This window comes from Aethalodelphis obliquidens, unplaced genomic scaffold (genome assembly GCF_003676395.1).
Source record: "Aethalodelphis obliquidens isolate GAN/ISIS:26980383/991018 unplaced genomic scaffold, ASM367639v1 scaffold135, whole genome shotgun sequence".
Taxonomy (NCBI): domain Eukaryota; kingdom Metazoa; phylum Chordata; class Mammalia; order Artiodactyla; family Delphinidae; genus Aethalodelphis; species Aethalodelphis obliquidens.
Window position 1 is genome coordinate 701,469 of NW_020838079.1, and position 15,956 is coordinate 717,424.

General features: G+C 41.0%; 1 protein-coding gene across 4 annotated transcripts in view; it reads right to left on the reverse strand.

Annotated features, from left to right (window-relative positions):
- Positions 1 to 15,956, reverse strand: part of HDAC8 (histone deacetylase 8) — a 244,369-nt gene that overhangs the window by 151,858 nt on the left and 76,555 nt on the right. For all 4 annotated transcript variants that reach the window (XR_003431285.1, XM_027099640.1, XM_027099641.1 and 1 more), the window contains exons 5-7: positions 12,384 to 12,496; positions 8,525 to 8,602; positions 7,826 to 7,934 (exon numbers count right to left, since the gene is read on the reverse strand). Coding sequence is in view for 3 of the 4 variants with exons in the window: in XM_027099640.1 (XP_026955441.1) it covers positions 7,826 to 7,934; positions 8,525 to 8,602; positions 12,384 to 12,496 (300 nt within the window). In the remaining variant the exon portion in view is untranslated. The remainder of the gene's footprint in view (positions 1 to 7,825; positions 7,935 to 8,524; positions 8,603 to 12,383; positions 12,497 to 15,956) is intronic.

Sequence of the window (15,956 nt, forward strand, 5' to 3'; positions counted from 1 at the left end):
TGCAGGATTCTCCTGCCCAGGGCGAGCATATACAAACCCCTTTGCATCCAGCTCACTTCTCAGCAGCACTTGCACGGTCTCTAGGCAAATGCACATACCCTTTCGCTTTTTAACTTGTTAGCTGATTATTTGATATGGCTTTCTTTGAGGTGTCTTTTCTTTGGTCCCGCTTTAAGTACCAATGGGTATGGCTCTTTCCTGATGGTTCAGTGGGTAACAGCACATGGAGAGCAAAGCCCGGCCAAACTTAGCATTGGGCCTTTTTGTCAGGTGGGGGACATCAGATTTAACTAAATCTCTGTACAGCCTATGTCAACAGGATACAACAAAGCAGGCAGCTCATCAGTGCTGGCTGCTGCCGGGTGAATGACAGTGTCAGGCAGTCATTCAGAGCTGTAACCTGTGAGAGTGGAGCGTAAAGGGCAGGTTTTTTAGGCTAGAGCGAGGGGACAGAGCAGTGATGAAAGAATACGAGAGGGGAGAGAATTAGGAAGGGGGAGGGGGTACATGGTGGAGAGAAGCTAAGAGGAGTAATATGAATTTTGATGTTAGAATGTCCCACCAAGCACAGACATATTCAAATTTAGGATTCTTTTCAGGGCAGCCCTACGTTAGAGGGTGTAATTCTCAAGTTTTCCATTTATGAGTCAGGTCTTCCTGCCTCTGGGTAGTTTCAGAGCATGTTCTAGCCTCAGAACCTATTACTGCTGTGGAAGAAGAATCAGGTCACTTTCTCCAGGGGGCAGGGATCATTCAGCACTAAGAAGAGAGCAGAGAAGGTACACATCATAGTGACAGAACAAACCCACCGAATTCCAGGAGATGGTCCTCCTGGACTTACATGAAAAAAAAATAAATCGCCTAGGAAGACTGCTTAGGGGTAGGGGCTGTCATGGTGTCAGGGCTACTTGGTGCAGGAGTTTAGGAACTTGTCATGAAAGCCACTGGTCGAGCGAGGAAGAAGGATATAAGAACTGTCCTTCTCAGCCACATAGCACAAGGAGATCAGCTCGGTGCTTGGTGACCACCTAGAGGGGTAGGATAGGGAGGATGGGAGGGAGGGAGATGCAAGAGGGAAGAGATATGGGGATATATGTATAGCTGATTCACTTTGTTATAAAGCAGAAACTAACACACCATTGTAAAGCAATTATACCCCAATAAAGATGTTAAAAAAAAAACAAAACTGTCTTTCTAACCACCTGGATATAAAGCTCAAAGGATCAGGTGAGGGAAAAAAAAACAGTTCTCCACTGCCACCCTAACCAAGTACGGGGGACAAGGCAGGCTCACTGATGGAGGGTTCAGGACAACACAGTTAATTAAGCACAGTAGCCTCCCCCCCTCCAAATTATCCTATACTCTTAGGCACTTAATGTCTTTTGAATTTAATATTATATTTTAAAAGACACATCAAATTAGGAACATTAAATGAATGGCCCGCTTTGGTCTCATTTCCACCTGTGCCTAATGTTAACAGTGAATTTAATTAGTGTCTGAGTCATCCATTTTCCAGAAACAACAGGCAATTTGCATCTGCCATACCACACAGAGGCAGAATAGAAGTTTATCAAACAGAACAAAAGCACTGACTACAAATATCTTACTTATGGAGGGCTGAGTTCGACGTTCCAGGCTCATACAAGGAAGTAGCAGCTTCCATGACCTTTATCACTGGGCCATAGTGACCTAGTAATGATCAAGGTGGTATAGGTGTGACCCGACTGAAGAGAGGTAATTTTTTTTTTTTTTTTTGCGGTACGCGGGCCTCTCACCGTTGTGGCCTCTCCCGTTGCGGAGCACAGGCTCCGGACGCGCAGGCCCAGCGGCCATGGCCCACGGGCCCAGCCACTCTGCGGCATGTGGGATGTTCCCGGACCGGGGCACGAACCCGTGTCCCCCGCCTCGGCAGGCGGACTCCCAACCACTGCACCACCAGGGAAGCCCCAAAGAGAGGTAATTTTGTAAAGAATTTTCACCAGCTCTCAGAGTGTAATGAAAATGGGGATGAAGATGGAAGTAAGGCTATATAATTTTTTGTTCTCAAATGCAAATTTCTAAAGAGTTCTTCCCTTCTCATCAGATGAAAGAGAATTTTGAAAAAATTTGTATTGCTTAAAATATTTATGTATGATTATGTGTTCTTATAGGATTTGCCACATCACCAAGCTCAAATGATTAGGCTATAATCGTTGGGTTCTCTTTCACTGAGGATCTATCTACCTGCTTCTAAAACTGAATGATAAGGAATCTGGAGTCCCAAGTGGAAGATAAATTCAAGATGACATCATTATAATGAAAGAAAAACCTATCATCATTAAAACATCTCTTCTTTAAATATAACATTAAAATTCAATAGGGAAAGAAAACATTTCACTTAAATATCCTTTAGTGATGTCCCTTGGTTCTCATTTTATTCCATTGGTATTGGATGAACAAATTATAGCATGGATGGAGAATCTCTACCCTATATGTAGATATGGCCTGCTAGGACCAAGAGATGATATAAATTATGCCTACAGTTGCAAAAATGCATAATGTTAAAAGTCTTCAGCAATACTAGTCCCCCAAAAAACACATGAAAAGAATTGTGTGAGGAGACCTCTATATAATGACATGTGACACTATTCACTTTCTAAAGAAGGAAGTCAGGATTTTCTCCGTTGAAAATAAAGGAAAAAGCAGATTTACAGAATCTCCATGTTTCCAAACTTTAATCAGAAATTTAAAAGCTAATAAGTAAAATCTCACAATATTTATTCTTGTTTTTGATGCATAAAATTACAAATTAAATCCTTAGGATTAAGAGCTTTTTTTTAATTGGCAAAAATCTAAGTTGTACTTTCACAAACATAAGCACAATGGATTGTGTATACTACAGGTCTTGTGGTTCATTTGCATAATCTTAAATGGTTTTTTTTTTTAGGACTTTTCTGCAATCCCCGGAGATAAAAATTTCCAAGAAGTTTTGGGGGGTGGTATTTTTTCCTTGTGAAAACATTTCATACTTCCATGTGATACTTTGGGGACAATGTAGCCGATGGTTAATGCTAGCTGTGTGACCTTAAACAAATCAACCTTTCTAAGCTCCAGTTTTCTCACTTATAAGATGGGAATAAGAATACCTACCTTTGCAGGTATTATAGATTGTATATTGCTATAAGTATCAAATGGAAAAAATCAAATAAATGATTAGTACAATTCCTGGCACAGGCAAGTCCTCCCTAGGAGCTAAGCTCCAGGGTGTGGGAGCCTCATCTGTTTTGTTTACCACCACCAGTACCTACGTACAGGGCGGGCATGAAGCAGACACTCAACAAATATTTGTCGAATGAATGAATAAAATAGTGGCATTATACTAAAATATAAACAAATCCCCTATGTTGTTGTATTTTGCTCCCCCTTTATTCTTGTTAATTAATGTTTTAAAAATCCTATAAGGTGACTTGAGGCACTTGATTCTTTTGTAGGAAGGTCAGAGTGGCTTCAGAGAGGTGAATTTTGGCCCCAGACCCATAAGGAATGAATCCTGTGCTTAAAACACTACTGACTTGTATTTCAGGGGCCATGTCAGGCTCTAAGGAAAATTCTCACACAATAAATATAAACCACAGAGACACTATATGGTTTTTTTTCTCTTCCTCATTGAATAGCAGCAGAGCTCAGTATAGATGGAAGAAGGAATTCCCCACAGGAATAAAAGCTTGGGTTTAAATGAGCTATTCTTTTAATGAGCTTGCTGTTGTCCTAGAGAACAAGTTCTTTCTGAGTAGGCTATCCTGGTTATCCCAAGCACAGTAGAATCATTTGAAAAAAACAGTTGAAGGGCTATAAAAATTATTTAAAATAGAAAAGTATAATATTTCTCTCATAAAAGAAAGGAGGCAAAAATATTATTTTTGTTGTTGTTGTTCTTTTAACTTCCGGAGTCCCTGAAGTTTTCTTTAGGTCAATGGTCTTTGATGGCAAAAAAAGGTTTCTTTTAATTTTGAGTTACAGAATATAAGCCATAGGACTCAAGGTAAACAGGCCAAATACAGGAAGATTCTTATTTTAATAACTACTACTGTGAACCCTAGTTCACTAGAATAAGATTATTTCTTTGGTTGGACTGATAGCTCTTACTAGCAAAGTTTTGCATATGTGGATATAAAGACTACTATTGATTGAGAAGCCCTGCTTAATAGGGCCTTTCATAAGTCCTATTCATTGAGAAGCCTGTTTAACAATGTGTTTTCCTTTTGGTGAAATATTTATGCAGTGTCTGCACTTAATTATTTTACAAAGTTGAATAGCTGAATATTCTTAACGAAATGTGAGGTTTTTTCCCCCAAATATTGTGTCAACTTTAGTATGCTTTGTATCCATACATACCATAAGTACCATATATATAGCTTTCCTATGAGATATATCCCAATAACTGGACATTTAGTAAAGAATGCTTTCTGGCTGTTAGGGCTGTAAAATTATAGGTAGGATACAAACTAAGAAGTTTGGACACAACTCTGAAATTCTTCTTCAAGTTATGCATATGTCATGACAGCTCACAGTGGGCAAGTAGTTTGGTCATCCTGCAAGATTTAAGGGTTCAGAGAGGTACTCCTCTTGAACCAACCGCAAGAAGTACTGGTTATTTGTCCTTTTCTCCTAGACTCCTTAACTATAAATGTTCCCAAAGTCATCAACACAGCCTTCTGGGTAGTAGCTTAAACATTATTAAGATTATCTCATATTGCATTCAAATACAATTAGAGAGCAAACAGGTTAAACAAAGGCAGAGCAGTATTTTCTCTTTCAGATGACAGAGCCTGGGAATTAGCAAACGGTCCTTTTGGCAAAACAGCTTTCCTCTCCCATCAAACTTTGCCTGTATATAAATTATGGGAAGCTTTTGGGAATTGTGACCCTTGCCCTTCTAAATTAGCATGGAATGACCTAGGGAGCTCTCACTGTGAAATTGTCTTTTTCATAAAATGGAGCTTTTAGTGCTGAAAACCTTCAGGTAAAGATTCCATTTCCAGTCTATTAAAAAGGAAACCCTAAGACATTTTTTTAAAATAAAGAGAGTATATTCAACCTTAAGATGAAACCATTAAGTTCCTGCCTAGCTGGCAAAGTGAAAAAAGGCTACAGCAGAGGAAAAAGACATAAGGAAAAAAGGAAGAAAAGAAGGAAGGAAGGGAAAGAAAAAGGGCTCCTGAATCCCACAGGGAGATGTAGTTCAGGAGCAAATTAATGGCAAACGAAAATTAGAGCATCTTGTAAGTGAACCAGCAATAAGAGGTCCTTTATTTATCACAGGTAAGAAGTGAGCCAGGAAACCAGTGGGCTCATAGAACAAAAAGGATGAAAAAGAGATTGCAGATGAACTGAATGACCTTTTTACACAAGTGAGCTATTTCCGTCTACTCTGTCTTTTGAGGTAGGCAGATGAACCAGATGTCATAATGGTAAATGAACAAGACATTCTGGTTCTAAGCAACAAACTAGAAATAGTCAAAAACATAATGACTGGGACTAAGCGATACAGTTACTAGGGCTGACCCTCTGCAAAACTATTTAGGTGGCAAAGATTGTTTTGTTGTTTGTGCCCCTTTCCCATTACTGCTTCTCTGAATGCTCAGGGTGCTCACACTCTAACCCTTTCAAAATCTGCTGTCAAGAAAAGCTCTGTGGAACCGTACATCCATGGCAGAGTTAGGGTAAGGAGGAGAGGTTCCATTTTAAGGCCTATTTCTGATTGTAGAATAAAAGTATGTTTCCTGTTAAAGGAATTTCAGATATTAGTCCAACAGATGGGAGAGATGTTTGGGTCAGAAAGCCTTCTTGGCACCCTTGGAATCAGAACTGCCTTCACGCAACACCCTGACCACATGACTTCTGAAAGAAGTCAAAGGGAAAAATGATTGTCCCTCTAATCAAAACCTGGAGCCTGTTATTCTAGGTGATCGCTGTGAGGTTTGCCGGTGCGGCTCCACAGGTAAAACGGGCCCTGGGAACTATAAACTGACGAGTGTCTGGTACTCTGGTAGGCAAGCTAGAAGAATCTTTAATAAACGCTGGCTATCTGAACACCGGGGTGGAGGCGGCAACATGGTTTCTGTAAAGGGAAATCATGTGTGATCCTCCACGGAGCTTTTCCTTGGGGCTAAACTCACTTTTAAAATGTTTAATTAAGTTTGATACCAAGGCTGTTTTTAAACATGAAATTCTATGGGATTACAATTTTTAAAAATCATGTAGTAGGAACTGGTTTAGAGAGAGAAAGGAAATTTAGGGGAGAAACAGACATTTTTCTGATTGAAGAAGGGTAAGTAGTAGACTGGCTTGGGGGTGGGCACTGGGAAATCCTCAAGTCTGCAGATGATACTCAGCTTTTCTGGGCAGTGAAATGCCAAGGTGATGGGGAGAAAGGAAGACCTCAGGAGGTTTTATGACTGGCAGATGAGCTTCAATAGGGGCACATGTAAGGTAATCCATTTAGGGAAGGCCAGAGATTACAAACTACACTTGCAGGATGATGAGTGCTGACCTTTCAATTAAGGCCCAGGAAAAAGCTCTAGGAAACCCCGTGGACAGAGCACTGAAGAGAACAACCTATTTTCCTGATATGGCAAAAAAAAAAAAAAAAGGCAACAAAATGTTGGGCACTGTCAATAAGGGGATTAAAAGAAAAACAAAATAATTCTCCTTTTACATAGAACTACAGGACATTTTTGGTAAAGTTACGTAAGCAGCTCTGATCTGCACATATCAAGAAGGACAGAACAGAGCCCAAGAGGAACAAAGAAGGGCAATTAAAACCATCAATGGCAGGCTCAAAAAAATAAAAGAAAAAGAGGCCTTTTCAGTCTGACAATGCAGAGGTAGCCAGGGGACATGATCAAAATATGAAGAGGCTAGGGCTGCTGCTGATGACCCAGCTTGCCAAAACTCTTGAGCTAAGAGGCATCTTTGAAGCATAAAGTTTTTATTTTTTAATACTTCTACTTTGTTTATACAACTGCCAGTGATGACGGCCAGTGCAGGCTCCTTGGGGAAGTCCCTGTTTCCACCAGAAGGTTGGGAGAAATCTGAGCCGAGTGGGAGAGGGATCAAAAGCACCTCAATCCCCTCAACCTTAAGTAATGTTGACTTGCTGACTTCTAGTCAGACTCACTTTCTCTACTGCCAATGTCAGCAGTGAATTTGTACCTGACCAATCTCAATTTTCACAAATATGAGTTTAGCCACCCTCTTCCCCATTCCGTAGGGCTTTTCAGCCCCAATGGTCTGATCTACACAGTGGCACCAAACTGTCTGCCTACAAGTGGCTGTAATGTAATCCTTAACCATAGCGCAAAAAGAACAGATTTCTGACTCCAATTTTAATACAACGGATAGAACTCAAGAACTCGTAATAAAGAACTCTCTAATATTCACACCAGTGGATGGAAGCAGATCTCCATAACAGAAAGCCGAAACTGACCCTCCCAGGCTAATGAAATCATATTATATGCAGGTTTTAGCTAAGAAACTAGTAGGCAAGGGATTCCCCAGGACAGCCGAGAAGCTCTGCTCTTGGGAAGGCCTTAATCATACAGAGTGGCAGGTAAGATCAAACTGAGAGTGTGGCTCTGGTCCAAACACTCTGCTCTCCCAGACAGGGGATGGTTACCTGATCAAATAAGCATAGTGAGCAGTGTACAAAAGCTATGTGAGTATATAGTAGCTTTTTAATTTTTTTCAAATGGTTCTTTGAAAACAAGAATTCTGTGGGATTGGGGGCCATTGCATCCTACAGAAAAGTAATGTACTTGTTACTGGCTCAGCACTGCAGCTATACCTTTCGCAGATGTGGTAATACTTCTCATCCTGTATGCCATCCTGAATGGGCACATTTACACTGTAGTACCGTCCCTTCCCTAGGCCGACATCAGACACATCACCTGTTCCTGTCAAAGAGAGGAACATGGAGAACAGTTTTAAGAACATGAGAATTAGAAAACTTGAAGGCTTCTCTGATAGCAATTCAGAAAATCAAAAGGTCAATTAGCAGAACAATCTTGAATGAATGATGGTTTCTAAGGGAATGAAATTTAAAAAAAAAACTGTTGTAAACAGTATTGGGGAAGTAGGAAAACTGTAAGAAAATGGGAAAACCTTAGTCTCCATCTTGCTGGATCAAATGAACAAAAAAAATAGAGATTAACTTCTTCACTAGATTTTTCATACGTCTCAGATTGACATAATACTAATATATCATCGCACTTATCAGGATGTTGAGGGTTACACAGGCTACCTGATAGTACTGTAAGTGTAAGTGAGCTGTCTATTGACAGTCCATGAAAATCATCTGGAAAAAGCAGCAGCATTACATTCCTTTTATCGCTGTCACCTGAAATGACCTATGTTAAATGTTTTGCATGGAGTAGCACCAATATGGCATTCACAGCATGCAGCTATCGAAATACAAGATATAAGAAATGTATAGAACTGCAGTATTTATTCCTCAAATGTAATACTGAGCACACAGATCACTTGCCTGGGAAAAATCCTGGGGAGAATTTGTGCAGGGACACCGTCATGACTTTGGAGGTGAAACTGAAGGCATCTTCTACACCTACCAGAGAAAGAAATGGCAGAAGAATCACTTCATATATACAAATCTCTGTTTTCAACAACTGAAACTCTAGGAAGCAGCTGTGGGAAGAAAGAGAGAGGAGAAGGTAGCAATAATAAAGCTAACAAGCTGAGGAATAAAAGTAACAAAACTCTGGTCTTGGATCTCTGTCACTACAAGATGAGGTAGAACTCTGGCCTCAAGCGAAGTTTGGGGTTCCTTTTCAAATTCACTCAAGTTAAAGCTGGACATTTCCAAGCAATGGGGATGCACAGGCTCTCTTTGACAACCTGTTCTAAAAGGTGGGGAAGGGCTGGAGCTCATAATTGAGGCATTGTCAACAGAGCTGCATAAAGGAAACTGGCACCATCTTGGAAGTTTTATGTTTTGTTTCAGTGGTTCTAAGTTAAATTCTTGGGATTTTTTTCAAAGAAGTACAATGTGGCAACCCTTTGAAAAACATGACCAATACGAACATTAGGCATTACATAGTGAAAACCTAATTATAAAATGCCTCTCTATAATACAGATTTGGTTATAAATGCAGTTCACCCAAAGTTCCGTGTGTACTAAGTAACTTATAGTACATGTTTCTGGCTAAAACATGGAAGTAGCCCTTAATAGCAGCTTGAATGACAGCTTTTTAAAGCCTGGAGAAAGACAGGAGGAAAAACTTCTAGAAAGGAGTCTCCTTTCCATTTTAACAGTCAGAAAATGAAGAGAGGCCTGGGAGATAGAAGATGTCTCTAACAAGCCACTACTTATTCAGATAAACATGCTGCCCACCTCTACACTTTTCCTCCCAGAACCACATACTGTATTCAGATAATCCGTTTGTAAAATGGAAGAACTCTTAGCAAATTCATGTATTACCCTCTTTGATACTTTGAATAAAGAAATTGTCTCTGTTTACTTAATGCTTTCAGTCTTCATTAGAGGCCAACAGAGACCTTAAAAAAATATTGACTCTATTTGTATATCACAGGTATGTTTGAATTTCCCAAGCCTTATGTTTTGCCCTGGGGAGGCAGTTAAAACCAGTTAAAGGCTCCAGGCACAAGGCATTAGGTAAACAAAATAAAACAAAAGAAAATAAATTAAAATAGCATTTTAACTTAGAAACGGAAGTATAGACAAGGATAATTCATGAAAATCCTGATTATTTATCCATCCAGAAAGGTGGTACAAATTTATACTTCTCTCAATGGTGTGTAAGAGTTCCCGTTTTCTGACATCATGACTGACACTGGGTATCATTATTCTTTTTAATCTTAGGCAGAAAGAACCGTCTTGTTCTAATTTGCATTTCTCTGAGTCTTATGGTGTTGAGCACCTTTTCATATGTTTAGTAGCCATTTGTATCACTTCTCATGGGAGATGCCATTAGGTGTTGTTAGAAAATCATACTTTAAGAAAGGACATAGACAAAGAGGAGGGTATGGGGCTCGCTGTGAAAGCGAAGAGTGGTTAGGTAGCTGAAAGAAGGTGAAGATGGGGTAGGGGTGCTGCTGAGGCCACCGCAGGATGCCAGTTATGGAATCATGGGAGATTTAAAATAAACCAAATGTGTAAGAGTTTGGAGGTGGGGCAGGGGTCACTGGAAGGGAGGTGCTGAAGAGGGGAAATAAACCGAAATGAAACACACCATAAAAGTTGGCTAAAACAGGAAACTATAAATGGTATAGAAATAACATTGCAAATGGAAAGAATGGTTTCAGGTGACAGTCTTCTTTCATTCTTACATGGTTCAATAGACTTGATTCTATTCTTGAACTCTGATACTAAGAGTTTGAATTTCATAATCACTCATTCATTCAACAAATATTTTACTGAACCACTACTATAGGCATAGGTCTGTTTGTTCCTGCCACTGCATAGGACAGAAAGAAGTAAATAACTTGATTTCTGCTCTGGAGGAACTGAAAGTTTCTATGGGAGGAGAAGCCATATACACATTAAAGAATTCGCTCACAATATAAGACAATATATAATTAAATATCAAATCAGTGATAGAAACAATACAGGACAATACAGTGAACAGGGGGAGAGACCACTTGGGCTGGAGTCGTTGGGACAGATCTGCTACCAACTTGAGCTCTTGGGTAGAACCTGAAGATGCAAAAGGGGAAAAGAATACAAAACTAAGTTAGGAAAAAGTACCGCAAAGTCAGGGAGGAGGGAACAGTGAGACGTGCCTGGGCATCATTGAATAGAGTAGCCTGGACAGCAAGTAGTAAGAGAGAAGGCTGGAGAGAGGAGGTGAGGCCTCTTTGAGGCAGGCCTTGAAAGACAGGGCAAATAATGTGGACTTTACCTTGAAGAACACTGGTTTTCAAAGTGTAGCCTGTGGAACAACTGGGGTGATATTAATATGGAGATTTCCAGGTTCCATACCAGACCTACTAAATCTGAATATCTGGTGGATGTGGCCAAGGAATCTGCGTTTTAAAACAAGCTCTCCCCACCACCAGGTCATCCTGATCAACATTCAAGTTTGAGAACCATTGCTATAGGCCGAGGTTTAGCAAACCAAGTGGCTACATAGTAAATATTTTAGGCTTTGAAAACTACATGGTCTTTATTGTATTTTTTTCTGCTCTACAACCTTGTAAAATGTAAAAAACCATTCTTAGCTCTCTGGTCATACAAAAACAAGCCACCGGCCAAATGTTACCCTTGTTATAGGCAATAAGAGCCTCTGAAGGGTTTTGAGCAAGGCTGGATTCTGCATTGGCAAAGTATTCAGATATTAATTGGACATGGTTCTCAAAGTAGTGTGTTGGTTGTTTTAACCCTTCTCACTTCTCTCTGTTACCTTTAATTTTCTGTCACCATTCCATGGAAGCGTCCATCTAGCTGAACTCCCTGGGAGGTCTCTCCCACAATTTCTTCCTTTTTCTGTTTTGGCAGCAGAGCTGACCCTAGCTTCCATCACATACTATTCTTTTCATCTCTTATGCCTTGGTTTTGTTAGTTTATCTCAAAAGATCCCTGGAAACAGGGAAGCAGGAATCACTGATATGGGGGCAGGGAAGGAATATCCTTAACTAATTTGACTGGATAAGTGTCCTAGATCGATGGAAATATGTGTCATACACAGGCTATAGTAAAGAAACAGAATGAGGGTAACTGTCACTGCAGCTCTACGTTCTAGATGAAAAGTACACAGGAGGGCTTAATACATCCTTTTAGTGAAGTCTTCTAAGAGAGGATTAATGGGGTTAAGGCAAATTGTTAGAGTCTGCTGCTATTAAAAGTTAGAGAAGGTGCCCTGAGTTTGTGCAGGACTAAATATTTTAGCAATACAAAGCAAGAAGCACAGATTCTGATCTCTGCATGAGTTGGTATCCCTATTGGTGAAAAATTCAGAATGTTAGTCCACCATGCACCTCTTCTATTTTAAGAGAAGCATCAGGACTCTCAGCTCTGACTGCAGATTTCATTTAGAACCTATGGAAGTGGACTGAGGGAGGTCACTAAGCACTGGAGTAAACACTAGGAAATCTTACCCTGATTTCCACTTCTTAAAGTTCTCTACTGGAGAGCTTTGCTACTGGAGGAGAGGGGAGGAGAAATTACAAGAATCTGGTATTTTAAAGCAGCTTGGTCAGCACAGGAGGCATTGCATCAGTTAAAAGAATCTCTACCTACTTCAGGATTCTGGATTAGGAAAATTTCAATTGCAAGAGGCATTTCTCCTGTTACCAGTTGCCTAGAAGCAGCTTTACTGATAAAAACCTGCAGTCCTAGCAGCAAAGCACCTTTGAAGTGAAGGGCTTACCATCTCCGTGGTGCAGATCCAAATCCACATAGAGAATACGGTCAAATTTCCGTCGTAATCGTAATATTCCCAGGACAGCATCATTGAGATAACAAAAACCAGATGCTTCATCTCTGCAAGAAAACAAGTTGCTACAGCCAACAGCCACAAGCAATCCAAGGGAGTCTTTAGCCAAGGATCTAACCCTTGAGATCTAGTCCCTTACAATTTCCCCTTCTTTTAAGAAAAACAAAAATCTACCTAAGAACATTATATGGTAAACGGCCCAGAATGATTAGGGAATGAAGTGTTTTGGTAAAGTAAATATTCAGGTTGATTGGTAATATTTCCTATTCGGGATCCCTGATTTTCAAAGATTTAAAATATCATAACTATATCGAACAAAACAGAACCTTTCTCTAATGATTCAGAAATCATTTTTAAAAATTGTAGTATCCTGGGGTCATCATGATGAACACTGATGACTACTTATAGGAGTTTAAGAAAGCTAGACTCTAGAAGGGGCTTTAAAGACTATCTTGCTCAGCCATATGTAGAAGATGTTGGTGACTTGATTTCTCCGTACTGACCCTATGACGTAACCTAGAAATTTTTTTTGTGTGTGTGAGTAAGTCTTGGCACTCGTTGCTCATAAAAGCTGAGTGGAGAATGTACAAATGCATGACCTCCTGGGCAGTGCAGTGTGGTTGCCTTTCCATATATGCAATTATTACAATGGTGATTGAAGCAGCCTCTTCTAAAGTTATTTTGTCTCCTTCACTAAAGTTGTCTTCACTGACTTCACTGATGTCCTTTACCGTTTTTGCTATCACTGATACTGTGTCGCTTTAAACTCTTGTCAACATTAACCTAGTCTTTTATTGCGCTTCCATTAAGCCTTGTTGAGTAGATGTAAAAGAACATTATCATCAAACGTGTTATAATTTGTTTTTAAGGCCTCATCTTAAATGCTTCAGTTTCTTTTGCTTCCACAGACACTTTGAACATTCAGCCCATTTTTTCCTGTGTTCTCCCTGATATTTTATTCGAAACAGAATTCTAGGCATGAGCATCATTTAAAATGGCATCTTTGTTACTATGAGATTGTAAGGTCTTTTTATTGCCTACACAATGCATAAACTCCTTCATGAAATCTCTTCCATAATATTTCATATTCTGAACAATGCCCTGGCTCACAAGCTGAGTCAATGAGACAGGTACACCAGACAGCAGGAAGTTGGTAAAAATACCAGTAGACACAGACTTTGCTCATGAAGGTGAACTCAGCGATCACCTAAGCAAAAGAATAGGTTGGCATTATGTATGCAAGCAGAAAGAAACCAATTAGAGAAAAAGGTTTGTCCATCCCTGAATTCCCTGTAAACAAGAGTTAAATATGTAACTTTAAAAGTTCTTGGATGCTTATTTCCAATTATGAAAAGCTTACAATTTATATATCTACTTACTATCTTAGCACATCAAAAAAGAAATAATGTCTTTCTACTGAAGTCAATAACTTTTGGGTAGTTGGGATGGAACACTGTTAGGCAAAAAGAGGGGGGCATTGGGGAAGAGGAGCAATACAAATCAATATAAGACATACTTCCTTCCCTCAGAGAGCCTACAATTAAGTTAGGGAACCAAGTCATAAGCACAGAAAAACAAAAGCAAAAAACAAACAAAAAAGGCAAGCAGAAATAGTATGGCATACAAAAGAGAATACAGAGAAATTCCACAGACAAAACTGACAAAGCAGAGTCATGTCATTGACAGTATTGAACTTTGAGCCCCATGCTTCTAGAAATCAGCATTGGTAGGAGACCCCTCACCCTTTTGTGTTCTGAGAAACAGTTAACTGCAAAAGACCACATTGTCCTGGCATATTCCAGAAAGAACCATTTTCAGGGGGGACCTTCAAGAGGCGGAGGAATAAGATGTGGAGATCACTTTCCTCCCCACAAAGACATCAAAAATACATCTACATGTGAAACAACTCCGACAGAACACTTACTGAATGCTAGCAGAAGACCTCAGACTTCCCAAAAGGCAAGAAACTCCCCATGTACTTGGGTAGGGCAAAAGAAAAAAGAGAGACAAAAGAATAGGGATGGGACCTGCACCTCTGGGAGGGAGCTGTGAAGGAGGAAAAGTTTCCACACATTAGGGAGACCCTTCACTGGAGGAGACGGGGGTGGGCGGCGGCGGGGGGAGGGGGGAAGCTTCAGAGCCACGGAGGAGAGAGCAGCAACAGGGGTGCAGAGGGCAAAGTGGAAGGATTCCCACACAGAGAATGGGTGCCGACCAGCACTCACCAGCCTGAGAGGCTTGTCTGCTCACCGCTGTGGCGGGTGGGGGCTGGGAGCTGAGGCTCAGCCTTCGGAGTTCAGATCCCAGGGAGAGGACTGGGGTTGGCTGCGTGAACACAGCCTGAAGGGGGCTAGTGCACCAAAGCTAGCCAGGAGGGAGTCCGGGGAAAAAGTCTGCACCTGCCTAAGAGGCAAGAGACCATTGTTTCAGGGTGTGCAAGGAGAGGGGATTCCTTTCCTGTCTGCCCACAGAAGGCAGAGCACCGCTTAAATGAGCTCCAGAGATGGGCGTGAGCCACGGCTATAAGCTCGGACCCCAGAGACAAGCATGAAATGTTAATGCTGCTGCTGCAGCCACCAAGAATCCTGTGTGCAAGCACACGTCACTACCCACAACACCCCCGCTGCCCCACGAGCCTGTGCAGCCCGCCAATGACAGGGTCCCATGATCTAGGGACAACTTCCCCAGGACAACACATGGCACACCTCAGGCAGCTGCAACGTCATGCTGGCCTCTGCCACCACAGGCTCGCCTGGCATTCCAATTATAACTACTGTACCCCTCCCTCCCCCAGGCCTGAATGAACAAGAGCCCCCTAATCAGCCGCTGCGTTAACCCCATCCTGTCTGGGTGGGGACAGATGCCTGAGGACGGCCTACATGCAGAGATGGGGCCAAAACCAAAGCTGAACCCCAGGAGCTGTGTGAACAAAGAAGAGAAATGGAAATTTCTCCATGCAGCCTCAGGAGCAGTGGATTAAATCCCCACAATCGACTTGATTTACTGTGCATCTGTGGAATACCTGAATTGACAATGAAACATCCCAAAATTGAGGCGGTGGACTTTGGGAGAAACTGTAGATGTGGGGATTGCTGTCTGTGACTGATTTGTTTCTGATTTTTATGTTTATCTTAGTTTAGTTTTTAGCGCTTGCTATTATTGGTGGATTTCTTTATTGGTTTGGTTGCTCTCTTCTTTTTTATTATAATTATAATTTTTATTTAAATAATTTTAAAAAATTATCATTATTATTTTTTCTTTCTTTTTTTTTCTCCCTTTTTTTCTGAGCCATGTGGCTAATAGGATCCTGGTACTCGGGCTTGGTGTCAGGACTGAGCCTCTGCGGTAGGAGAGCCAAGTTCAGGACATTGGACCACCAGAGACCTCCTGGCCTCATGTAATATCAATTGGTGATAGCTCCATCTCAATGCTAAGACCCAGCGCCACCCAACGGCCAGCAAGCTCCAGTGCTGGATGCCCCACGCCAAACAACTAGCAAGACAGGAA